General features: G+C 47.0%; 1 protein-coding gene across 3 annotated transcripts in view; it reads left to right on the top strand.

Annotated features, from left to right (window-relative positions):
- Positions 1 to 24947, top strand: part of ANKS3 (ankyrin repeat and sterile alpha motif domain containing 3) — a 28598-nt gene that overhangs the window by 224 nt on the left and 3427 nt on the right. For 2 of the 3 annotated variants that reach the window (XM_073362816.2, XM_073362815.2), the window contains exons 2-16: positions 2033 to 2208; positions 2610 to 2808; positions 3019 to 3140; positions 5405 to 5486; positions 6910 to 7045; positions 7364 to 7525; positions 8722 to 8847; positions 9502 to 9617; positions 11922 to 12098; positions 17571 to 17695; positions 18128 to 18269; positions 18808 to 18980; positions 22702 to 22814; positions 23745 to 23828; positions 24544 to 24638. In XM_073362816.2, the coding sequence (XP_073218917.2) occupies positions 2036 to 2208; positions 2610 to 2808; positions 3019 to 3140; positions 5405 to 5486; positions 6910 to 7045; positions 7364 to 7525; positions 8722 to 8847; positions 9502 to 9617; positions 11922 to 12098; positions 17571 to 17695; positions 18128 to 18269; positions 18808 to 18980; positions 22702 to 22814; positions 23745 to 23828; positions 24544 to 24626 (2013 nt within the window). In that variant the 5' untranslated portion in view covers positions 2033 to 2035 and the 3' untranslated portion in view covers positions 24627 to 24638. The remainder of the gene's footprint in view (positions 1 to 2032; positions 2209 to 2609; positions 2809 to 3018; positions 3141 to 5404; positions 5487 to 6909; positions 7046 to 7363; positions 7526 to 8721; positions 8848 to 9501; positions 9618 to 11921; positions 12099 to 17570; positions 17696 to 18127; positions 18270 to 18807; positions 18981 to 22701; positions 22815 to 23744; positions 23829 to 24543; positions 24639 to 24947) is intronic. The other variant, XM_073362817.2, reaches the window with a different exon arrangement.

Here is a 24947-nt window from a genome sequence, read left to right as displayed (position 1 = left end):
GTGGCCGGCCGGCTCCAGGCGCTCGGTGTCCCGGGATGAGGCAGCTGCTGGCTTGCTGTGTCCGGTCTGGCAGCTGGTGGGCTGCAGGGCTTTGGGGGAGGTACCCACAGGCCAGAGCAGGCCTGGTGGCGTGACGGGGCCCACCTCTCTCCCCACCCCAGGAGCACGGCGCACGGATGCTGCTGTGCGCCCGCAGGAACTGACCACGTGTGTTTGAGGGGCAGGCTGTGCCCAGGATGGTTTTGCCTCGAAGGCTCCTTACATGTGTAATCTCTCGGGGATGGCTATATTGCCTGTGGAGCTCAGCAGCAAGGCTGCACAGAAGCTCCCCGACTGGCTCATGATGAGGCAGTCGTGGCCCACAACCTCAGTGTGGAGGGAGATCTCTGTGTGGCATTATTTTTGAGAGGAGGGTTTGTTCTGATTTAATCATCATGTAGGACCCAATGTAAAAGTTCGTTTCCAGATTTAATATTTAGGCTCTTTGTTCTGTTCTTTATGTAAAATGTTCATAATCAATGTACAAAATAATCTGATTTAGGTGCCTAAAGCAATAGATGATTACACTAGATTCTTCTTCAGGGGTGAATCCTATTGAATGACCAGGTGTTCCATTTAGGAACAGAGGCTTTTTATATTTTTTTAAAAGGAGATTTAAAATGACAAACTGAATAACAGTATTGATTGCATTTGGTTTTTAGTGCCAAGCACCTCATGTGGTTTGGTTTAGGCAGCTGCTTGAGCACTTGAATAACTTTACACACACAAATTCTCATTTGCTTCCTTGGGACTATAGCTGTCGAAGGTATTTATCTACCACTGTCGTAGTACCTGAGCACATCCTCATCTTTAATATAGTTATCCTTACAACTCCCTCCCACTGTGATATAGGGCAGTGCTATTCTCTCCATTTGACTGATGGAGAACTGAGTTACAGGAAGACTTAAGTGACTTGACCAAGATCACACAGGAAGTCTGTGGTGGAGCAGGAAGTTGAACCTCTGTCTCCCAAGTCCCAGGCTGGTGCTCTAATCAGTGGACCGTTGTTCCTCCTTATAGACTGCTGTGTGTTTACCGCATCAGAAGCGAAGAGCCTTGAGTAGTCCCGTTCTCTTCAGTGAGACTACTGTGGTATTATTTGTTCTTCCTAATGTCCACCCTAAACTGCCCTTGCTGTCATTTAAACCCATCGCTTCTTTTCCTATCCTCAGAGGAAAGGAGAATAGTGTTTTGGTTTTTTCCCCCCTTGTCTTTATAAAACCTTTTATGTACTTGAAAACTGTTATCAAGTCCCCATCAGTCTTCTCTTCTCCACACTAAATAAACCAAATGTTTTCAATCTTTCTTCATGTTTTCTAGCCCTTTAATCATTTTTGTTGCTCTTCTCTGGATTTTCTCCAGTTTGTGCACACCTTTCCTGAAATATGGTGCCCAGAACTGGACACAATACTCCAGTTGAGGCGGAGCAGAGTGCAAGAATTACTTATTGTGTTTTGTTTACAACACTTCTGCTAATACATCCCAGAAGGATGTTTGTTTTTCCAACAGTGTTACACCGTTAACGCATATTTTGCTTGTGATCCACTATGACCCCCAGATCCCTTTCTGCAGTACTCCTTGCTAGGCAGTCATTTCCCATTTTGTATGTGTGCAACCGATTGTTCCTTCCTAAGTGGAGTACTTATTGAATTTCATCCTGCTGACAACCTTAAAATCAGTTTAAAAGATGATTTCTAGTATTATTGGCTTTGCTGTTTGTAGAGTAGATAGACCAAAAGTTGTAGAACAACAGTAAAGGGCTGTCATGGAGGATCTGCAGCAACCACTTGCCTTTTCACAGGAGAGCTTTGTTGACCAAGGAAGGGCGGAGGAGGGGTTCCATTGATGGGTCGGAATTCAGCATGACATATCTCTGAGAAGATCCCACCTTTGAAGCTGAGGATGCCTCAGCTCCAGAGCTGAGTGGTCACACCACAGTACTGTAAGATCCTGAAATCGGAACTGAAAGTTCTGTTTTGCTTTGGCTCCACAGGTCATGATGTCAGAGCTGAGTGATGAAGCCAGCGAATCGGAGCTCCTGAACCGCAGCCTGTCTATGTGGCATGGGGTAGGCCAGATGATCTGTCGAGAAGAGCTGGATGTTCCACTGGACCTGCACACAGCGTCCTCCATTGGCCAGTATGAGGTGGTGCAGGAGTGTATTCAGTGGTAAGGAATGAGCAGCGCATGACCAACACAGCTTTGTTGTTACTTATGCTGGTTTTATTTTTAAATGACAGCAGAACAGGATCAATCTGCACTAGAACAATGACCCTTTGCCAGTGAACTTCAGTGGTATCAGATCATTTGCTCATTGTAAAGTAACTTGTGGGCCATGTCTGGGATGGGGAAATTCACCCCCTGAAATTCCTGCTGATTCAGCTGAACTGGAGTTCAGTCTAATGGGGAACCACAGTGTAGACAAGGCTCCAGTGCCAGACTTGTTTTTAACACTGTTTTTATTTTAACTACAATGGTAATAAAGATGATTTTGACTATAGGAGTCTGTGCTGCAGCTGTGACCAGCTTTAGTACTGGTTCAGCTGATTTCTTTTTTACTTTTTTTTTAGTGGGGAACTGGATTTAAATAAGAAAAACTCTGGTGGCTGGACCCCGCTGATGTACGCCTCCTACATTGGGCATGATACCATTGTGCATCTGCTGCTGGAGGCGGGAGTGAATGTGAATGTCCCGACACCAGAAGGGCAGACCCCACTCATGCTGGCCTCCAGTTGTGGCAATGAGAGTGTTGCCTACTTCCTCCTCCAGGTGGGTGTTCCGGAATGGCTAGGAAAAGCTGCTATTGCAAAATTGAAATGCCTCCGGCAGTTCTGACAGAAAACTGTAAGCTCAATGCGCTCCTGTAAATTAAGCTTCCTGACAGGGATTCAAACTTTCTTAGAATCACAGCTCAGAGGGCAGTGGCTAACAGACCCAGGAGAGATGCTGCAGTAAAGAACGTTCTCTGTTCTCTTGAAGCAAGGCGCAGAGCTGGAGATGAAGGACATTCATGGCTGGACTGCCCTCTTCCACTGCACCAGTGCTGGACACCAGCAGATGGTCAAATTCTTACTGGACAATGGGGCGAACGCTAACTGCAAGTAAGAGAAAAATACCTGGTATTTCTTTTTTGTCTCAAGGATTTCCACATGATTTCAAATGCAAAAGGAGCACATTAGCATAAGAACTGCTCAGAGCATAAAGGAAGAAAATACATTCTGTCCCCTCCTTTTTCCTTGCAGTTTAAGGAAATAAGATGTAATCCACTATCCCTGTGGGCCTTGGAGTTAATGTAGTGATCATAGTGCCATCTAAACTGGGGAGTGGAGTCTCCTCACAATGCCACATTTAAACCAACGTCACCTGAAATGAGGTTCTGTTTTGGCGGATCTCTGTGAAAGTGCATTACAGTTGCTCTCTGCTGCTGACCCTGTATAAACTAGTCAGTGCTCATGCATGGTTGCTTACACATTGGCTGGCTTCCCATGCCCATGTTTCTAAGAACCTGCCATTGGTAGCATGCACATCAAACAACCTGGTATGTGTTGGTTGTGCTGTTTCTATTTCGTTAATGTCTAATGATACTGATTTCCAGAACTGAAAGCCCCAGATACTTATTGATGGAAGTCAGTGGAGCTCTGAAGTCAGTGGAGGTAAACAAGTTTATACCTGCCAAGGATCTAGCCCTGAAACTCCACTGGCACTCTTGCTATTTGAAGCAGAATAGCTGACTCTCCTTCCCTAGTTACGGTGGCTCTGCAGGACCCAGAGTAGTAAAATCTTTCTGGTCATAACCCTGTTTCCTTCATTTTTTCCATGGAAAGAAATGCTTGTTATGTAAATGCATAAAATATTTATTTCAACAACTATCTATGTTCTTAAATTTCTGGCCTATTTGCAACATCATCAGTGGCTAAATTACATGATACACCAAGAGCCGTGTCACAGGAAAAAAAATCCTTCCAGGCCCTTGTATAACATAGCACTAGCTGTCTATTGGCTTTGGACAGCCTATAGCAGGGGTGGGTAAACTTTTTGGCTCAAGGGCCACATCTGGGTGGGGAAATTGCGAGCAGGGCAGGGGGTTGGGGTGCGGGAGGGAGTGTGGAGTGTGGGAGGGGGTGCGGTGTGCAGGAAGGAGCTCAGGGCAAGGGGTTGGGGCAGAGGAGGGGTATGGGGTGTATGAGGGGGTTCAGGGCAGGGGGCTGGGGTGCAGGGTGCGGCAGGGGGGTCAGGGTAGAGAGTTAGGGTGCAGGAGGAGTTCGGGCTCTGGCCTGGCACTGCTTACCTGGAGCAGCTCCGGGGTGGCAGCAGAGCGCACCAGGGTCAGGGCAGGAGCCTGCCCTGGCCTCGGCCCTGCGATGCTCCCAGAAGCAGCCGACAACATGTCCCTGCGGCTCCTGGAGGAGGTGGGGGAGCAGAGAGTCCGCGTACTGTTCTTGCCTGTGGGTACCTCCCCCAAAGTTCCCACTGGGTGCGGTTCCCCGTTCCTGGCCAGTGGGAGCTTCAGGAGAGGTACCCACAGACAAGAGCAGTGCGCAGAGCCCTCTGGCCTCCCTCCACCAGGGGCTGCAGGGACGTTGGGCTGGCCGCTTCTGGGAGTGGCAAAGTGTCACAGGGTGGCAATCCTGCGGCTTGGGTCCAAAGCCCCGAGGGACCGAATCCAGCCCCCGGGCCATAGTTTGCCCACCCCTGGCTTATAGGGTAGGACATTAGTGTTCAGTTGAACATAGCTCATCTTCCTCAGAGTTCTGAACAACTTCTTTTGCATACCAAGGATTAAGTGTAGCTTGAAGTTTATCCCCAGAAAACAAACACAGTTCAGAATTCATGTATGTAGAAAATGCATATTAAATACAACCAAAGCAGAGAATGTGGTGTGCAAGACAGAAACGGGGATGTGTCTGACAGGATTTGACCCTGCGTGTACTGGAATTGCCTTTCCTGCTAACTACATGGGTGAAAGAGTGGTGGGGCTTGACCAGGTTTCAGCTGGGGGTGCCCTGGTGGGACATGCTATTATGTTGGCCCCATCCTGCCTGGGATAGAGGGATTAAAATGACATTTTAGTGGATGTGCCTTCTTGAGTAATACATGGCTTCATTAGCTAAGTACTCTTTATTATTTTTTTTTTTTTTAAGTAATGAATTCAATTTAATTTTGTGCTGGTTAAAGGGGCCAATTTGACAAGCCCTGAAAACTGAAATCTTTTGTGAAGACTTGGCAAGCTGGGGGGTAGGTTCTGCTTCAGCTGGTGAGATTTTCTCTTTGGTTCTTTTTCTGTGTGTGACCAGCAAACCATATTATATCTTTAATTTCACCTGTCCTGAATCCAATCTACATGAGCTTTTTCTCTCTCATCCAGGGAGCCTGTATATGGATATACACCTCTGATGGAAGCAGCTGCTTCTGGACATGAGATAATTGTCCAGTATCTTCTCAATCATGTAAGTGTCTGCCCAATTCTAAATAAATCCTAGAATCTTCAGGGTCCAGACTTATAGTCAGGAGAACACAGGATGTGACAGATCAGGCCTTCCAAAAGGTTATATTTCCAGGCTGTTGCTCTCCATTACAAATCCCCTCTGGTGGTAGGTCACAACCTCATTTTGTTGTTTTGGGGGGTTGAATGCCTATACATCTGTTTAATAAAGCAGAGAGATCCCAAATCCAAACTGATTTCCCCTAACAGCCCCTGTATGTTTACAGCATAGAATCTCTGGTCTTTCCTTAGGTGTAATTAGATTTTTCCAAAGGGGATGAAAGGCTCCTTTTTTCTCTCCTTTTTAATACATATTTTGTTGCTAAAGAAACCAAAAATAACTTCCAAATTCCCACAGCCTATTTCTGACTCACTATGTGCCTCACCCTTTCTCTTGTGGTATAATCTATTAAAACACTAGCCCATTTCCAGGGCAAAATTTCCATCTCTTCTTTCTAGAGGTGGTCTCTGTTGCTTTTTCTCCTTGCAATAGGTGTTGCATTGGACACATCCAACAAATGTAGCCAAATGTGGTCAGCGTTGTTGGTTCCTTCTGGACACCGCACTGCTGCAGGAGTTTTAGCTCACTGTAGCTTTTAGCAAAACATCTTTTTTACCTGAGATTGTCTAGGAGTTGGAGCCCCAGCCCAGGGGATTGTGACCAGGCCATGATGACTTACACTACATATGCTCCAGGCTGGATTGTTGCCCTTGCGCTCTCCTGTCAGCATAGCGCATCTTCACCAGACATGCTATAGTGGCGCAGCTGTGGTGATGTAGTGCTGTAGTGTAAACTTGTCCCTGTAATGATCTAGACACTCTGGGTAAGTCAGACTCTGGAGGCTATTGAAACAGCCCTTGTTTTGAGTCTTTTTGACTCTGACAAAGCATGTCCGTTAAATATCTGATCCACCCCTAGGAGATCCTATCTAGTGCTTGTAGGCATGTGTCTAGCAGGCATCTTTCACCTCCGTGCTAATGTCTGAATATTCAGTCCTTTTGGCTTCTAACCACAGTCAGCCCCTTTAGAAAATTTAAATGTAATTTGCATCGTGACTTTGTTCAGAAAGATGAGGCAATGAAGAAATAATCAGCAGCAGATCATGCAAGATTCTGATGGTGATGCAGAAAAGAGAGATATTGGGCTATTGTGATGATAGAGAGAGAGAGCGCGCAGACAGCGAATCATTAGGTGCAGTAGCATTGAGAAGAGATTCAGGGAATTTATCCATGGATCTCAAGGAGCCTTACGCTTCCTGATAGTTTAAAAAGGCAGACAAGAAGAGAGGGATCTTGATGGAATATGAAAGTTCTTTGGTTCCCTTGAATTGTGTGTGTGGTGTCCATTCAGAACACCTATGCCAGAAGTATGCATTGCCTTCCCACAGGGCGTGAAGGTGGATGTGAGAGAGAACACGGGAGCCACGGCACGGACTCTGGCCATGAAGTATGGACACATGAAAATCGTGGGGCTGATGGACCTACATGCAACCCCTGTGCCCAAAGTCTTCTGCAGGGGCCCAGGTAACTGAGACACCTCCTCATATGTGCACGTTAAGGGAAGGTGTTTGGGGAAGAGGCTGTTGCTGTTTTATAGAGCAGTGATACTTCAGGTGTCTGCTGGAAATCCCTCTCCTTTAAACAGCAGTGGAGTCCTGGATTGTAGCCCTTGTTGATGCGAGGGGTGCCTTGCAATAAGCTTCTGCTCCAGTCAACCATTGCTTGCTCACCCTTTGCTTTGTTTCACTGTTTTTTTCCACTGCTTTTAAAGGGCCAGTAGCAAATCAAGGATGTAAGTAGCTGGAGGTACTGTGCAGCTAATGGTCTGTGCTTGGACCACAGGAAAATACTGTGAAGATCTGAGCTCCTCGGATGAATCGTGCTCCGCCCCCCAGAGACAGAGACCAGTCCGTAAGACCAAGGGCCCCAGTATCCACGAGGGGCCCCAGGCTTTGGCTAAGATAACAGCTGTCGGAATTGCAGGAAAGAAGCAGTCTCGCTGTGGTGAGCGTGGGTCGGGGAATCTAACCATGAGGCTCCTTCGTGATCTCAGGGGTGCCACAGTGCTGCTTTGCTGTTACTGCAGCGCCAGCAGTTCCCTGCTCCTTTAGATTGGGCCTTCCTGCATGGCTCCTACAACTGCCAACACTAAGCAAACACCCATCTTTACAGGGGCTGAAAGCCAGCTCTAAAAACCATCTCCCAGCTGATCCATGAGGGGGATGACTTTTTACTTACCAGCTGAGAATGTCCTTCAGCATCATCTCAATCTCTGCTTGCGGTCTGACTCTTGAGATTGGCCCCTCTACCCTTTCCAAGATAGACTCAAGAGTCACAGAGCCATTCACAAACCTGCAGGTGTGTCGGGGGGCGGGGAGGATTCAAGGCAGGCCAAACAGCAGGAATGATTAAACTAATCTCCCAGCATCAGGGCCAGGTGAGCTGTAACTGCCTGAGGAACCGGAAACACTTCCTGCTGCAGTGGAAATTGGTGAGGTTGGCCATGTGACAGGCCGGGAGAACGTCAGCCGGGTTTAAACATTAACTCCTTGATGAAGGTGATGGGCTTACCTAAATATAGGGCGGGCATGAGCTTTGCCCTTTGTTGGATGCATGGCGAGAAGTGGTGATGTTCAGTGATTCTAGCCAGCTACTTGGTTATCTTGGATGGCCAGGAATATTGATTTGTATTGAAGAAAAAATACCAACCCTCAGATTCCCTTGAGCTTGAACTGACCTTATTTTAACGTTGTTCGGGCTAGTGAGGAAACATGCTTTGGTGTAGCCTGATACTACTACTGGGAGGTGACTGTATTAAAATGCTCAAATCACCAGCTGCAGAACTTCACAGGGTGCTGACGGTGTGCTGACCAAAAACTCGGGGAAGGGAGGAAATACTCCAAGCTCAGTAAGCCGGAGGTGCATCTGCTGCAAGGCTGGTTATGTGCGATCCTCTTAGATACAGGCATCTGGCTAGAGCATGGTCAGTGATCAGCGCTAATCTTGTATACAAAGGGAGCTATTAGGCTTTCACGTTCCTGGTAATGTTGTTAGTCATTCAAAGGGGAATGGAAGCCGGTTATTTTAAAATGTGATTTCTTCCCCTGATTGTCTTCAGATCCCTGGACACTTGCTGGCAGCTGCTGCTCCGCATGCTGCAACCTGTCTGGTAACTTGCATTCTCATCTCTTTGCACACAGAGCAGGTCCCTCTGCAGGGCTACGTTACGTTCAGTGATGATGGTAGCTTTGAAGGGGAGGATCTCCGGTTCCGGGACGTCACCTCTCCAATCAACGAGCAAGACGTGGAAAGTAGCAGCAGCAGGGGTAAGGCATGGTCTCAGAGGAGTGTCTAGCTTCCAGTCTGAGTGACCTGGGGTTGAGAACTGCCTCAGAGCTTGCATATTTCCTTTCTCACTCACCACCCCTTAGGTCTGAAGAGCTTCTAGGAAGTCATCTTGTCCGAGATTCAAGCAAGAAAGGGGGCAACCCATCAGTGCACAGGCATCCTTTGTTGGAGTGGCATAAATTCTGTCCTGCCATCCCAGGGGAGAGTGAAGTGCCATGATGGAAGGAGGAGAGAGGGGTAGAAAGAAAATGAGTGCCGTCCATCTGCACTGGCCTTATGTCACGAGCATTGGGAGACCTCTCCTGGGTGCTTAGGGACAAGAACACAGACTTAGCTGGTAACCCCATGCCCTAAAACGTGCATCTGTTACCCATTACTGCAGTCAGTGATACTAAATGGCTATAAATCTGTCCATCAATGTATTGCACTGAAACTACTTTACACCCACTGGCAGTGGTATGGGGAAGGACGGGTGCCCTCATTCCAGACATGATACTCTCCACTCACTCCTCAGAGTAACCTCCTAATCTGAGCAGCTGTTGCACACAGACTCAGGCTGGATGTCTCCGTGAGGTGAGAAGATCAAGGAGAAGAAGCAGGAACTCATTGTTTTCCTTTCTGCTCCCCTTCAGAAGAAAATGCTTTCTTCACCAACAACTTGGACACCATTAGGAGCAGCAGCAGCAGCAGCGAGTGTCTGCCCAAAGCCCTGGGGGTCAGCAGTGAGGGCTCCCTGGAGAGCAATGAGGTGGGGCTTTTGTCTCTTCTTTGTCACTGCTGTTGGTGGAATACGGGAACTCACAAATACGCCAGCCACTTGCCATAACTTTACATCAGCTGTGAGACTGTAGGATCTAGGGACAGGAGGGGAGAACCTCCAAGGGTAGAACAAAAGCTGTAAACTCCTTTTGAATGTGTTAAGGCAGTGGCTCTCAACCAGAGGTAGGTGTACCCCGGGGTATGCAGAGATCTTCCAGGGGGTACATAGATTCTAGATATTTGCCTAGTTTTACAACAGGCTACATAAAAAGCACCAACGAAGTCAGTACAAACTAAAATTTCATACAGACAATGACTTGTTTATACTGGTCTATATACACTGAAATATAAGTATAATTATATTCCAATCACTTTATTTTACAATTATATGGTAAAAATGAGAAAGTAAGACTTTTTTCAGTAATAGTGTGCTGTGACAGTTGTGTATTTTTATTGATTTTGTAAGCAAGTAGTTTTTAAGTGAGGTGAAACTTGAGGGTACACAAGACAAATCAGACTCCTGAAAGGGGTACAGTAGTCTGGAAAGTTGTATCATTTGACATTGATCCAAGTAGCTGAGCACCCTCCCTGCAGAGTGGTTTCCTGATGGGTAGATCAGTAACTCTCCAATCACAGCACTTTCCCTTGTCCTAGGCATTCACTGCCCTCCCCACCAGAGAAGGCTCAGACCATGTGACCATTTGATTCAGGAGCTTTCTTGGAGCCTCTTACAAACAGCAGGGCAGTGAATACAAACAGTAAATTCTTGTCCTGAGATAAACCCTTTCCACGATCATTTAGCCCCAGGGCAGTATAAATAGCCACTTTGTGATTGACAGCATCCTGACAGGTGCCAGTGGGCTGCCTTGTTTTCTGAAGCAGACTCCCTTCCCTGCACTATGCTGTGCTCTACCTGGTGATGTCTGTGCCCTTCCCTGGTGAGCACTAATTTTCACCATGTTTTTAAAGTCCATTCTTTTCCCAATCCCTGAGCCCTTGCTCTGTCCCTAACCCACTTCTAGAAGGGAAGTCTCCCATACCCTAGCATTTGATAACTGTTGAAGGAATTTGGCCAGATGACTGGATCAGGTCACTTGGATTTGTGGAAGTAGAATTGCACCACTGCTTCTAAGGTGGTCTTGGCTTCTACAGGTTGGAGTATGGGGAGGAAGTCTGGACTTGGAATCTATGTAAGTTACTCAGTGGTTCGAGTAACCACTTGCATTCGTAGACCAGGTTCTGGGTTTGGTGTAGATGTGCTGGATGGGTATGACATTGTTGGGCACTAGGAGGGCTCCCTGGTTCTCTGAGCTGCTGCTCACAGGAATAACCGCACCCCATCCTTCTGCTAGTCAGAGGGCTCAATGTTTCTCTGGGCTTGAAAGAATGCAACAGGTGATGGCTGCTTTGTGGTGCTGGCACTCCAAGGATTAGCTCCAAAGCAAGGCCTCTCTATCATAGTGCAGCGTTCTGGAGATCCATCGAAGAGAACACTGCCCCGGACTCCAGCCTGGTCATTTGGCTTTCTCAGATAAGGAAGCAATGCTGCCCCCGCCCTCCACCCCCATTTCCCCCTAGTGGGCTTTGATGCCTAACCTCTGAAGCTCGTTCTAATACTCTTAAAAATGGAGAGGCTGCTTTTACAGTGAAACTCCTGCTCGGGCATTGCTGTTGCTCTAATGGAACATTCCTGATGGCTCCAGACTCCAGTGCTTCTAACCTTGGCTCCTTAAACTTTCTTCCCAGCTCAGTGTAATTATTAGCGCAGGTGGTGGTAGCACCTAGGAGCCCGCTTATGACCCTGGACCCCCATGGTGCTAGGTGCTGTACGAACACAGAACAAAGACAGGCTCTGCCCCAAGGAGCTTACAGTCCAGATAAGGATTTTGATCCTGCCTGACACAGTTCCATCCTACCTAAAACCCTCGGCATGATGGATTGGGGAATCGTCTCCTTCGCTTGTCTCCCTGAGACTAGAGTCCCTGCAAGTTGCTCTGTGCTCACGACTTCACCCTGGAAGTTCTCTTTAACAAGCGATTTGCTTAGTCTTTATCACCCACACTTCTGGGCCTCTGCTCCATTTAGGAAACAGTCTCCTGTTGGGAAATGTGGCTAAGACAGAGTATTCTGTTCCTACCCCAGGCCCTACAGTGAGCTTGCCCAGACTCAGAGCCTGGGACTGAAGTAGCTGAGAGCTTCCCCATGTTCCACACCCATGCAGTTCCCTGTAGTGATTCTGGTGACTCAGCAAGTTGACCCTGTGCCATTAAACAGGCCCCTTCTGTCTCTCCAGGACTCTGACCATGCGAAACAGCTCTCTAGTCGGAAACAGGCTAAAAGCTACGTGAAGATCAAGACCCGGTACAGCAACAGTGACAGCCAGTGGTCTCAGAGTCCGCGCAAAGCTGGGGTGTCTAGTCAGCACTGTATACTCCCTAACCGAGAAGCCACCACCTACACAGGACCCCAGGTAAGAGCTGCAAAGAAGAACAGAAAACTCACCTCTGTGATGGGGTGAGAATGTGTGTCAGTACAAAGCTATTGGAGATCCCTCGAAGAGAACGCTGCCCCAGGACTCCAGCATGGTCATTTGGCTTTCTCAGATAAGGAAGCAATGCTGCCTCTCCCACCCCGAGTGGACTTTGATGCTGAACCTCTGCAGCTCATTCTAATACTCTTTTTTTTTTTAAATGGAGAGGCTGCTTTTGCAGTGAAACTCCTGCTTGGGCATCACTATTGCTGTGATGGAGCATTCCTGATCCCTGCACCCCAGTGCTTCTAACCTTGGCTCCTTAAGCTGCCCTCCCAGCCCGGTGTAATTACCAGAGCAGGTACGACCTCTGTGACTTCTGCAGTGGCCTGTGTGGCTGACCCCAAGGCCGCCCAAGCAGCTGGCCCTGGGGACAGCCACACTAACCACTGCTAGAGAGGTCCTGCAGCCAGTTGCACCAGCCACTGCTGGAGCAGCCTCAGCCCCGGGGGCAACCGCACCGGCTGCAGCTCTGGAGGTCCCTGCAGCTGGCCCTGGGGACCACCCAAGCAGCAGCCAATGCGACTGCCCCGGGAATCTCCTGAAAAGCAGTCCCGGGCGCAGTCAGAGCAGCTGCTGGCCCCCCAGGACTCCCCCCGGCTGCTGATGGCGCAGACTCCCCCTGGCAGCACCCCCCCTGCCCCTAAGATTCAATCAGAGGTATTTATGGTGTAAGTCATTAACACAGTATCTTTTTATATTTTATATAATTCAAAGCTTCATTCATACCCATTTCATTGAACAGCTCCCTGGCTTTCCCAGTCAATCTGGTTAGCAGGTCAGGCATACAATGTACCTCTGGGATATAGTGAATTTCACAGAGATGATCAAAGGTAGATAGAAATTCCTCTATGTCCTCAGTATCTTTGTAAATGGGACAAATCCTTTCCCAGTTGTTGTCATGAGGGGATGAGGACCCCAGGTAAGAGCTGCAGGCAGGCTGTGGCATCTTTTTCTGCTGTTTCAAGACTTGGAGCTTCTGGCAGATTCCTCTTGCATCTGGTGAGCCTTCTCCTCAGCAGCCAGCCATTCCATAAGCCTTAAATGGGCTTCTTTTTCCATATCAGCTATCTTTTGCTTTTCCTGCAATCGAAGATCTGTCCACTTTTGTTCATGTTCTAGTTGCTGCTGGTTTCCCACTGCAAACATTTTCACTGGGTCTGCTTCCCTTTCACTGGCCATTAACGGATTTTTCAGTTCTTGCTCTGGGAGCTTTTTCTTAAAAGACAACCCCCTCTGTAAGCACAATTCTTCAAGGGTTTTTCTGTCAAGCTCTTCATATGACCTTGGCTCACTCATTGTAACTGATTTTTAACCCTTAAACTCTCCAATATAAAAATTAATTTTTGACAAGTGTGTGGTTCTGATCCAAAATCCCAGTTAACCTGTGGTAATGAGTATCCTGCCAACTATGCCGCTGTGACCAGAATCCCAGGGGAGCCAGCTGAGGTCACTCAATTAGGATGAACCCCAAAGAATGGGTCAGACAATCCCCAAAGCTGGGAGATATTCCAATACTTAGATTTACCAAACCAGCACACAGTAGCTTCTATATTACCTCACTGGTTGTTCAGAAGCCAACAACACAGTTTCCTTAAAATAACCCAGCCTCAGGCCTCCACCTAGACACCCAAGTCAGGTATGATGAGGATTTCTGAAAATCTTATTCATCATATAAAAGAGGTTCTACCAATCCCAAAGGATTGGACATATTACCTCCCAGGTTAATGAATATTCCAGACTTTTCCCAAATACATACTTACAACCAATTCTTACTAATTAAACTAAAATTTATTAAAGAAAAGAGAGAATTGGTTAAAAGATCAGTATACATACAGACATGAGTCAACCTTGAGATTCAGATTCATAGCGGAGATGGTGAACTTTGCAGATGCAAAGAGTTCTTTCAGAAATAGTCCATAGGTTACAGTCCAATGTTTGTATTCAGGGTGGTCCAGTCAGCACTGGGATCTCAGTCCTTATGGCTTAGGCTTCCCCTGCATGAAGCCTCAAGCAGATCTGAGATGACAGGATCAGGATCCAAGCCATTTTTTATATAGTTTTAGGCCCTCTTGTAACAGCTCGGAGTCCCTCGGCGAACAATAGACACTCATTTCCTAAGCATCGCAGGTAATTATTCATACAGATTAACATAAGGCAATTGCCCATTTTTCTACCATTTGCAGATGATTTGCTATACATTTCAAAAAGAGATGAATACAGCGATATCCTAGGTTTACAGTTCATTTAAATGTTAAGATGTTCTCTTGATCTCTGAATTAACAAAATACAGCATAGACAGGGACGGTTTGATTACATTGTTGAGTTCTACCTATATAATTATCTCCCTGTATGTTTTAAAGAGTTGAATTGGAATCATTTATCCTGCAGGATGCTTAACGCTTTCTGGTCAAGTGTCACACCCCCAATGTGAGACTGGTGTGGAAGGGAGAAACTAGAGCTCCTGGATACACCTTAAGAACCTTCCATCATCGATACGAGCAGTGTTTACATTGAATTCTTTGTAAGGCCAAAATATTGATGCATGCTTTGGACCAAGTTAAAAACTTAGTTCACACTTTGTGAAACACTTTAGTGATTCTAGGGTGTGATCCATGTGTTGACTTAACATGGCCATTAATGTTCTTCAGAGAGCACTTACTCTGGCATTCAGCCATGAAAGCTGTGAAGGTTGTACCTCAGTTTCCCTTTGTGGACAGCAGTTCAAGCTTGTAATGGTCTTTTTGCTGTGGAAAGTTTTAGGATTGTGTACAGGCATTAGCTGTGAAACCTTAACATTATTAGGCTTTTTAATACAAAGTGTGTTCTTGAACCAAAAGGCATAATCATAAGGGTTTCTATTATGTACCACTCTTAACATGTTCAAGATCATGCACATTGTACAGCAATGGTATCAGAAACACTAAATACATTTACAATTATTCTTGCCATGCCAAGCCTTTTGTTTAGATAAATCATTCTTTAGGTCAGCTTGTTCAATATCCCTTTTGAGTCTTTTTAGTTTTTTCTTTACCTTAGGGTTTTCCTTAACATAGGCTTTTAGTTTAACCACTTCCTTGGGGTTTTGGTATCTTAGAGATGAGTGAGGCAAGTGTTCCCCCCACCCCCATCAGTCAGGTAATTTACTTTAACACAGACACTAGCCTGTTTACCAGTTTTCAGATTCTTAACCTTTACCAATTCCAAGGCTAGACTCTGTCTTAAAGAGATACCATCCATTTTTCACAAGCCTGTTCAACTCAAGGTTCTTTTGTCCTTCCATTACCAACCTCTGCTTCCACGTGGAATCAGATGTCAAGTCCAATAAGAGACTACAAGACATATCCAAAATGTCTAGAGATGAGTTTACCTGCCATCCCCTATATTCTCGAGAGATCAACTGTTCTCCTGCTCTGCAGATTCAGCTATCCAGTTTTCCCTCTGAACCGGAGATGCAGACTGTTTACTCAAAGAATAACCATGGAGACATTCCTGTCCCATCAACATTGTCTCCACCACAAGCTGGTCAAGCTTGTAGGGCTGTTCAAACTCCCTAACAATTTTTATACCATCTGAAATCTTTTCAAAGCTACCCACAATGGGTCTTTCTAAAGCAAATTCAGTGTATTCGTTTTTACTTGAAAGACTTCAGCCATTAGCCACCAACACACTCTTCTCAGAAGACAAACTCTTTACTACCAACAATGGCCCATTAAGAGTCAATGGAAGTAATTCCTTTTCACCCAACTAGGCACAGCTATTGACTTTTTATAGACTTTAAAGACGTCACTAAGAAATTCCTTCCCTCCTGCAGTATTATGAACTGCAGCAGATTCTTTCTGAGCTTTATTTATGTCCAGAACCGACTTTGGCACAACATACAAATCACCAAACTCCTTCTGAGTTTCAGTTACATCCAGAATCACCTCTGGCCAATCAGAAGGATTATTACACAACCCCCTTTCAGGCAAGCTGCTAGACTCCATGATTAAAAGGTTAGAAGCATTCCTTTCCCCTTTGCAGCTCTCCTGGCTGACAATAGGCACAAGATTAGGAATCATTTCCTCCTTGTTACAAGTTTCCACACTGTCAGTGGGTAACGTAGTCAAATCATGTTTATGCTTTCCTTGTGTCCTGGCTACAATATCAACCTGATTCGACAAGGTTGTCATATCTTTACCCAACAACACACTAGCAATAGGCAAAATAGAAGCATGAAAATTGCCTGGTCCCTGGGACTCATTTATTACATTAACTGGATGTAACCTGGTTACAATGTCATTATCCCTAACAGACACAAACTTAGGAACATTTCCATCCTGGGCTTCAATTAAATCCAGAATCAGCTCTGAGATGACGGATACATTTTCAACCATCCTTGGCTGACCGGCTTCTTCTGTCTGCTTTACAGACAGAGGAGAGCTAGATACACACTGTTCCTTAGCAGGCATGCTGCCGTTGCTCAAAACAGACAAACAATTGGAGACATTTTTTCCTTTGTCCCAGCACACCTGGCTGTTAATGGACAATTGCTTGGAGAGTGGGACAGCTTCCTTAACAGGAAAGATACCACTCCCAACAGACAAACTTCTGCTTTTTACAGACAGTGGCTCATACTGAACTACTTTAAGCAAATTACTGTTACCTTGTCTAGGCTCGTTTTTAAAAACTACACTCACCAAGAATATACCCCCTTCTTCCTCAATTAGGGCTTCAACCTGACCATCAACTTTAATCTGCTCTAGAGAAACATTTTCCTGATCAATGAGTTCTCTCTGTGTTTATCTAATTCCAGATTTACTTCTAAGATATTAGACAGACATTCAGAAACTTCATTCACATATAACCTGCTTTTCTGAACAGACAAACAGCTATCTTCCTCAGACAAACATTTGGAGAAACCCTCTATAGGCAAATCATTGCCCCAATAGACAGTTTCATATTAACCTGACTGCACAATGTTTTAAAATCATTCCCGATTAAAAGGTCTGAGGGAATTGTATTCTTCACTCCCACAATCATGGTGCCATCAAATCCCTTCCATTTAAGGTGGATTTTAGCCAAAGGTGCTCTTACTAAATATTCAGATAAGGCTGCAACAGTTACACTTTCACCTGGCAAATAGTCTTCATCCCTGACACAGTTCTGTCCTATGTAACCTGCTTTTTGGGATGGTTTGGGCAATCCTCTCCTCAGCCCAGTGTAGTGCAGGGAATCTGAAGGAAGAGCTTTACAGTGTCTGGCTGCTACAAACTACAAGCCAGGCCCCGTTACAGCATGTGGCTTTTGAGAGTGAACAGTGCAGAGAAAGTTAGGATAGCTCCAAAGTAGCTGTTAGCCTTTCATTCAAGGAGACAGGAGGGTCCAGTTTCTCGTGTGAGTATAAACATCTTTGCTTTGGATGGGCTGCAGGACCTGGCAACATTCCTGGAGCAGATCGGGTGTTTGAAGTACCTCCAGGTGTTTGAGGAGCAGGACATCGACCTCCGGATCTTCCTGACCCTCACAGAGAGTGATCTCAAGGAAATAGGCATCACGTGAGTCTCCACAGTGTAGCTCCTTTGTCGCTGGGGCATACGAAGGGATCAGGAAAGTTCAGTCCTCTCTTCCAGCCCCCCCTCTGGGTTTGCACGATTCTGCCACTACCTTTTAGTCTTGCCCTCCAGCCTGGGGATCCATCACAGATTTCTCAATGTGCCTTAATCCTGGTCTACAGCAAGCGCTGGTCTTCCAGCCATGCACCACTTCCTCCTCCCTCCCCACCCCCCCATCTCAGTCCCTGCCTGCAACTCTCCTGCAGCTGTCAGCAGAGCCTTAGAGGAGATAGATCGTGGTTTTCTGCTGTCCCTAACTATCCTTCCCGCTCGTTGCTGGGGTTTTCATGGGCCTCAGTGGAAGAAGGGGCAGGAGTCTCTGAAGCAAGGTCCTGGTTCAGTTTTGCTGCTAACCGCTTGCTGTTGTATCATCAGTCTGTTCGGGCCTAAGCGGAAGATGACCTCTGCCATTGCTCGATGGCACAGCAATGCCAGGCCTCCCAGCGATGCCCTAGAGCTGGCCTATGCAGATCGGCTGGAGGCGGAAATGCAGGAGATGGCCATTCAGCTGCACAAGGTAAGGAGCCTGGCTCTAACCCAATCGCATATTTACTATGGCACCTCCTTTGCGGGGGGAAAGGCTCTTAAGTGAGGGAGCTGAGGTAATTTGGAAGGGATGCAAAGGGGTAGGGTAAGTTCAGTAACCCTCTAACCCTCACTCTCTGTTGATGAGTCTTCTATGTCTTTAGTTCAAACCCAGCTGGCCAGGATGCTGGACTAGTGATATCTGCCATCCTGGTTAGGATCTGCTCATGCTGAAATGGGGAAATTCATGCAGAAATTTCTGTCAGCTTGGCAAACCCACCCTCGTGCATGGAAAGAAGGGGAATCCCGGAGATCAGAGCTGACCCTGTGTGGGAACATTACCTAGCTTTCTTCCCACTTGCATTTGGGCCTCGCATGGGTTTGGTGGGTACATATGGAGCCCTATGTAACCGCCCAGATCGTTGTAACAGGAAGTTCTAGGGATGTCTTGTGAGCAGTCAAGTGTCTGAGATTGCAGCGCGCAGCACTCCCCCTTTCAGTCCCTCCTCTCTCACTCTCCCCCACTATAGAGGTGTGAGGAAATGGAAGTGATAAAGGGCCAGGTGTCCCAGGAGCAGGAGCTGCGGGCAGTGGTCGAGAACTGCTTGATGGAGCGGGACGTGGCTTGGAATGATGTCCAGATCCAGCTGCAAGAGGCCCAAGCCATCACCAGGGACGCTGGGGTCCTGCTAGAGCAAATGAAGTAAGTTGCTCCAGGTGAAACGGAGAATGGGGCCATCCCAGCGTGTCCACTGTCTGCCGTGAATGCAGGCGGCGCCCTTCTAGTGAGCTGCCCACACACAGTCACACCACAGCATCTGAACCCCGTTCTAATCCTCCCTCAAATGAGGACATTCCAACAAGATAAGCAGATACTGAAGCCCCTTCCTGAAGCACAGTAGGTAGGGGCGTGGCTTTCCAGAGCTGGAATTCTGAATGTTCAACCCCAGTGGGAACCAGGTGCTAAGTGACTTGCCTATGGTTACTTAGGGAGCAGTGGCAGAGTTGGGAAGAAAGACCAAGAGCCCTCCTACCACTAAAACCTGTAGTGCTTCTCCACTGCAAGGACACTCAGGCCTCACACTGATCACCAGCTGCCGTCAGGATGAAATTCACAGCCTCTAAATTATAAGCATTGCCCAGTGAGATGCATCGGGACGGGAGAGGTTTACACTTCACTCTGCGTTGAACAGTCCTAGATACTCTAGCCAGCAGGGCAACTCTGTTTTTTTCTGTTCTTCTGAAAATATCCTGCATGCCATAAATCCCATGTTCAGTGGTGTTTCTGCTCTGGGGGTTAAGCTGATACTTTCAGCCCATCAGTCCTGCTGTGTTGGTCAATAGATTGAAACTGGAAAGTCTCTGTCCTTCACTCCAGGGGTGGAAGCAACGTTCTTGGCCCCTTGAGAGAGGAGATGCAGCATCACTGAGTTCCCAAAGGACCTGTGTCCAGCCTGCCGTAGCCAGAGGGGAGAGAATCCCTGCTGTAGGCCTTTGAGGACGTGGTGAAGAGAGGGAGTCCCAGAGGGGCCCCCCTGGAAAAATGAGAAAGGAGGCTGGTTTGCGATAACAGCATAGTGTTCCCAGACGGCACTTGTGTTACCCCTGCATGCAGCGGCTGGAGTTGAGTGAATTCTCCAGCAGTTTGACCACAGAATTCACATGTATGCAGCACATACAGTAAATAAGGTGTGCGCGCGTGCATGTGTGTGGTGCCCGCCTCCAGAGCTCAGCTGTGCAGAGGCAGTGATCATAGCAGAGGGCCAGCCACACATGCCAGAGCAGCATGTATTGCCCAACAAACGTGGTGGAGGGTGTGATGGGTTCCCAATGGGGTGCAAACCCCAAATAAATCCATTTTACTCTGTATAAAGCTTATACAGAGTAAACTCATGAACTGTCCGCCCTCTATAACACCGATAGAGAGATTTGCACAGCTGTTTGCTCCCCCAGGTATTAATCACTTAATAAAATCACTTTTCTTTATTAACAAACCCAGATTAAGTATAAAAAGTAGGATTTAAGTGGTTCCAGGTAATAACAGACAGAACAAAGTAAGTTACCAAGTAAAATAAAACAAAACAAAACACGCATGTCTAAGCCTAATACATTAAGAAACTGAATACAGGTAAATCTCACCCTCAGAGATGTTTCAGTAAGCTTCTTTCACAGACTAGGCTCCTTCTTTGTCTGGGCCCAATCCTTTCCCCTGGTATAGTTCTGGTTGGTTCCAGCTCAGATGGTAACTAGGAGATTTCTCATGACTGCAGCCCCCTTTGTCCTGTTTCATCCACTTTCATAGCTTAGGCACAAGGTGGGAATCTTTTGTGGGTTCGCACCCCTCCTTTTAAATGGAAAAGCACAAGGTTTAAGATGGATTCCAGTACCAGGTGACATTATCACATGTCCTGTGAGACCCCAAGCCTCCATTCTTCCTGGCCTGACTTACACAACACAGGAAGGCGTACAAATAAACAGAGCCATTTACAACCAATTTTCCTGGTTAATGGGAACCATCAAGATTTCAAGCCACCATTAATGGCCCACATTTTGCATAATTACAATAGGACTTTAGAGTAATGCTTCATATGTCTAGCTTTTGGTACAAGAATGAGACATTCATACAAATAGGATGAACGTACTCAGTAGATTATAAGCTGTAATGATACCTTACAAGAGACCTTTTGCACAAAGCGTACTCCAGTTACATTATATTAATGCTCATTTAGCATATTTCCATAAAACACATAGAGTGCAACCTCACAGAGGGTTTACCTATTAAGTGGCTATTTCACTTTTACCTGTAATGGTAAATCATTTTCTAAAATCCTTGTATACCACTTACTGGCTGAGAAATCAGTCCTTTCTTAAAGCAGGCACTATTTTTATGGATTAAAAAGGACATTGTCGACTTGAAAATCATTTTCAAAACACGTGGGGTTATCTATTACTGAATAACAGGTTAGGTTATTAATATGGGGAGAATTCTGCCCCCCGTGCCATTTTGTTTTACACTTTCCATTTAGGGTGGACGGTGAAAAAAGACTAGTCGACTTCACCTCTGTAAACAAATCAGTATCTGGTGAACTTCACTCCTGATTCTCACATGTTCCCACAATGCTGCCCATTCTGCTCAATCTTCCTAAAAATGTGTGTGTTGCTGTCCCAGAGGCAGTTCCATTGGCCTAAGGTTTTGTAGATTTGTGGCTCTGATAGCCTGTGTTTGGGGCTATATTTGCCATGACAGTCCATGTCTCTTTATTAAAACCATGTTTCAGAGTAGTAGCCGTGTTAGTCTGTATCAGCAAAAACAACGAGGTGTCCTAGTGACACCTTAAAACCATGTGTATGTGTGACATGCTTCAGCTGTTTTCATGCTGCCGCATTGCTGTTCTGGCTCTGCTCCTTTGAAGGTGGGTGGAGGGATCTGGGATTTGTCCCATTAATGGACATGGAGCTGCTGTCTGCCTAGAAGAGGGATGTCAAACTAATTTGGTGAAGGGATCCAGTTGTACTTTTCGTTGTGGCATATGGGTCAGAATATAATGTTAGGACTCTGTGTGCCCCTCCATCCACAGCAGAACTGGTGTTGGTGGCAATGACAGGCTTGCCCAGAGATCCAGAGTAAAATCTGGCCTGTGTATGGTGACTCAAAGTTTAGTTATTGCTAACTTATTAGGGACTTCGTTGTCTGCAGTGTAGTTGTAGTCATGTTGGTCCCAGGATATTAAAGAGACAAAGTCGGGGAGGTCATATCTTTTATTGGACCAAGTTCTGTTGTGGGGGAGAGAAGTTTCTGAGTTGCACAGAAGCTGACTGCAGACTCAGGAAAGCAGCAGTTCACGTGTGGAAGGTTTCCTTCACGATCTCAAGGCAAGAAACTTAAATTCTCTCTTTTTAAATGAAAGTTGAGGTTGTGCACAGAGTCTGGGCTTGTCTGTACACTGAAGCTGCACTGGCTTAACTAAAGGTGTGATGATAAACTGGTGCAGCTTTGTGTGTGGACCCTCTTGCTTCGGTTTAAACCTTGAAGTGCATTGGTTTAGCTTGCATTTCTAAATTACAAGTGTGTAACTTTGGGTGTGAACCAGGCTTGGATGTCATGTGGACCAAATCCAGCCTGAGGGGCATTTGTGTGAAACCCAGGCCTGGACCTATCCCTGCCTCCTCCTTTTTCACTGACCCCTGCAGCTGTTCTAAGCACAGGGGCAGGGATTGCTGTGGAAGGCACACTGGACTCTTGTCTCGGGCACATCTGCCTATGACGGGGAAGGGCAGTTTATAATCCAGTGAGCTGCTCGCCCCAAGAAGCATTTGATCCCTTGGCTGCCCAGGCAGGTGTTTCAGGACACAGGACGGCACTGGCAGGTGATTTCCCAGAAGCGCATGTACCTCGCTAATGGGGGTTTGTTCTCATTTGGCAGAGCCTGTCAGGCAGAGCTATGTTCCCGGTTGAAGCAAGGGCACCTGGCTGACAGGATGATGGAGACCAAGGCACGGCTGGGAGCTGGTGAGGGCAGATGGCCTGAGGGAGAAGGTAAAAGCCAGGTGCTGCTGTGAGTATGAATGGTCCAGGCTGCAGGGAAAAGATAAGGCAGCAAACAGTCAGACTGAATGAATGCAGCCAAAGGGATATGCGAGGCACCAGAGAAAAAGCAGATGCTTTAATAGATGAAGAAGGTGAAACTAATGAGACGTCTGAAATGGCTGAGCTACCGAACAGATCCTTTAAAAACTCTGTCGTTAATGAGATAGATCTAGAGTAAAATTTTCAAAAGCATCTAATCCAATTGACTTCAAGTGGGACTTGGGCTCCTCAGTACCTTTGAAAGTGGAATTTAAGTTCCTAACTCCCTTAGGTGCTTTTGAAGATTTTTTTTTTACCCCTGGACAAGTAGGAGGTGCTGGGGAGCTTGCAGATGTCACCATTAACAAGAACTAGGTGTGGGAGGGAATACTTGGGAAAACATCCACCCTGTGCAAACCAGTTGGCCTGTCTGAGCATGTCACAGGCAATTCGCTACTGATCCGACTGCTACACTGACAGCTGTTTATGAACCACCCTGGAGAGCGGGGGAAGTTGCATCTTCATTTCTTCTCTTCAAAACAGAAAATCATGGCAATTACCATCTAGCACGTCTAGCTCCATTTCCTTGAGATTCTCCTCGTATTTGACCTATTGAGCATCTCTAGGGTGATGAGGTCACAAACATTAAGCCAACTGTGCCGTGCAAGCACAATCCCTCTTTGGCAGAATTAGCGGACTGAGGGAACTTGCTGCTTGTCACACATTTACATTGTAGTAACACATTTGAGTCAAGATCTCAGTATAGCAAAACCAACCAATTCAAGCTGCTGTGGGCATGAAGGCTGTGAGGGGGACTGAGCCTCAAGCTCTCGCTTCTCTGCTCCTGCCACGGAGAAGCTGCAATGGTTGGTGAGAATCTCTCTGCTTTTAATCCCACAGGTCCAGAAGGAGGGTCAGTTTCCTTGAAGTCCCTGAGCCTGCCTGAGCTGTCGGCTTTCCTGGAGGAGCATGTGGGAGATATGGGTACAGTGGAGAGGGTCTTGGGGGACCACACCACTAGGATTATCCCCAACTCCCTCTGAAATAAACCCAAGGACACTTGGTTTCTAAAACAGGTGGTAACTGGAGAGTGGGCAAAAGATACCTGCCCCATGCAAAACATAACCTGTCTTACTATGGCACAAGTGCCAGATCAGCCCTGGATCCTTGTGTGGGGGCTTGAACCCACAGCCATCTGGCCCAGCTGTACTAGTGAGCCATGCTGACACCTGTAGGCAGCAGGAGTAATTATTTTCTCCAGCTGTTCTGTGGCACAAATACTCCCTCCTGTGCACCTCAAGGTGGCTCCTTCATAGTTAGAATGAAGGACAGGAGTAGCCTTTCTCCGTGCTGCAATAGAAACAGGTTGGAGCAGAGCCTGGGGAGCCCTTCTCTCCGTACTCCATCCCCTGCTAACCTACCCATGCTGAGGCGTGCTGGCCTCTTGCACTGGCCTTGCTCCAGCTCTGTGGCCCATGAAGATGCCTTTGTGTGCCTCCAGTGTCCATGCCCCATTCTCCTGAGTAGTGGAAGTTAGACCCAGTGGCAGGAAGCTATCAAAGCAGTGGTTCAGAGGGTGGCAAGGTGTGCGGTGGGAAAGAGACAGGAATGCAGTGACCCTACTGGCTGATCCTTTCCCCTGCCCCTTGTCTTGTGGTGCCCTAGGCTGATGGCTAATAGGTTTTGCTTATGCCCTTAGGGAATGCCCTGCATTCTGTGACTCAGAACCTCGCACGGCTACAGGCCTCAGAGCGAGGCAAGCAGAGCTGGCCAGAGCCCTAATGGAGCAGGATGGTAAGTGGGGTGGGGCTGGGAAATACTGACCCATGTCAATGCCCATTAAAAGCAGGGGCTGGCTGGAGGCACTGTAGCCATGCAGCTCCTTCCAGCTCCCTCCTCTGATAGCTCTGCCTACACACCTCTGTCCTGCCCTACCAAACTCCCAGGGGTTGCTATCAGTAGCAGCCTTTCCATATAGGTCCCTTGATTAGAGAGTTGCTGGTGGGAACTACAGCAAGCTGCTGTTTACAGCGATGTTCCTGCTGCCTTCAGCAAAGGGTTAATTTTCCAGTGAGCAGTGGGGGCTCTTGGTCTCTGAGTGGC

The sequence above is a fragment of the Lepidochelys kempii genome, chromosome 10, assembly GCF_965140285.1.
Source record: "Lepidochelys kempii isolate rLepKem1 chromosome 10, rLepKem1.hap1, whole genome shotgun sequence".
In the NCBI taxonomy this organism is placed as follows: domain Eukaryota; kingdom Metazoa; phylum Chordata; order Testudines; family Cheloniidae; genus Lepidochelys; species Lepidochelys kempii.
Note: the sequence above shows the minus strand (reverse complement) of the source record. Positions and strands in the feature narration are given on the sequence as shown.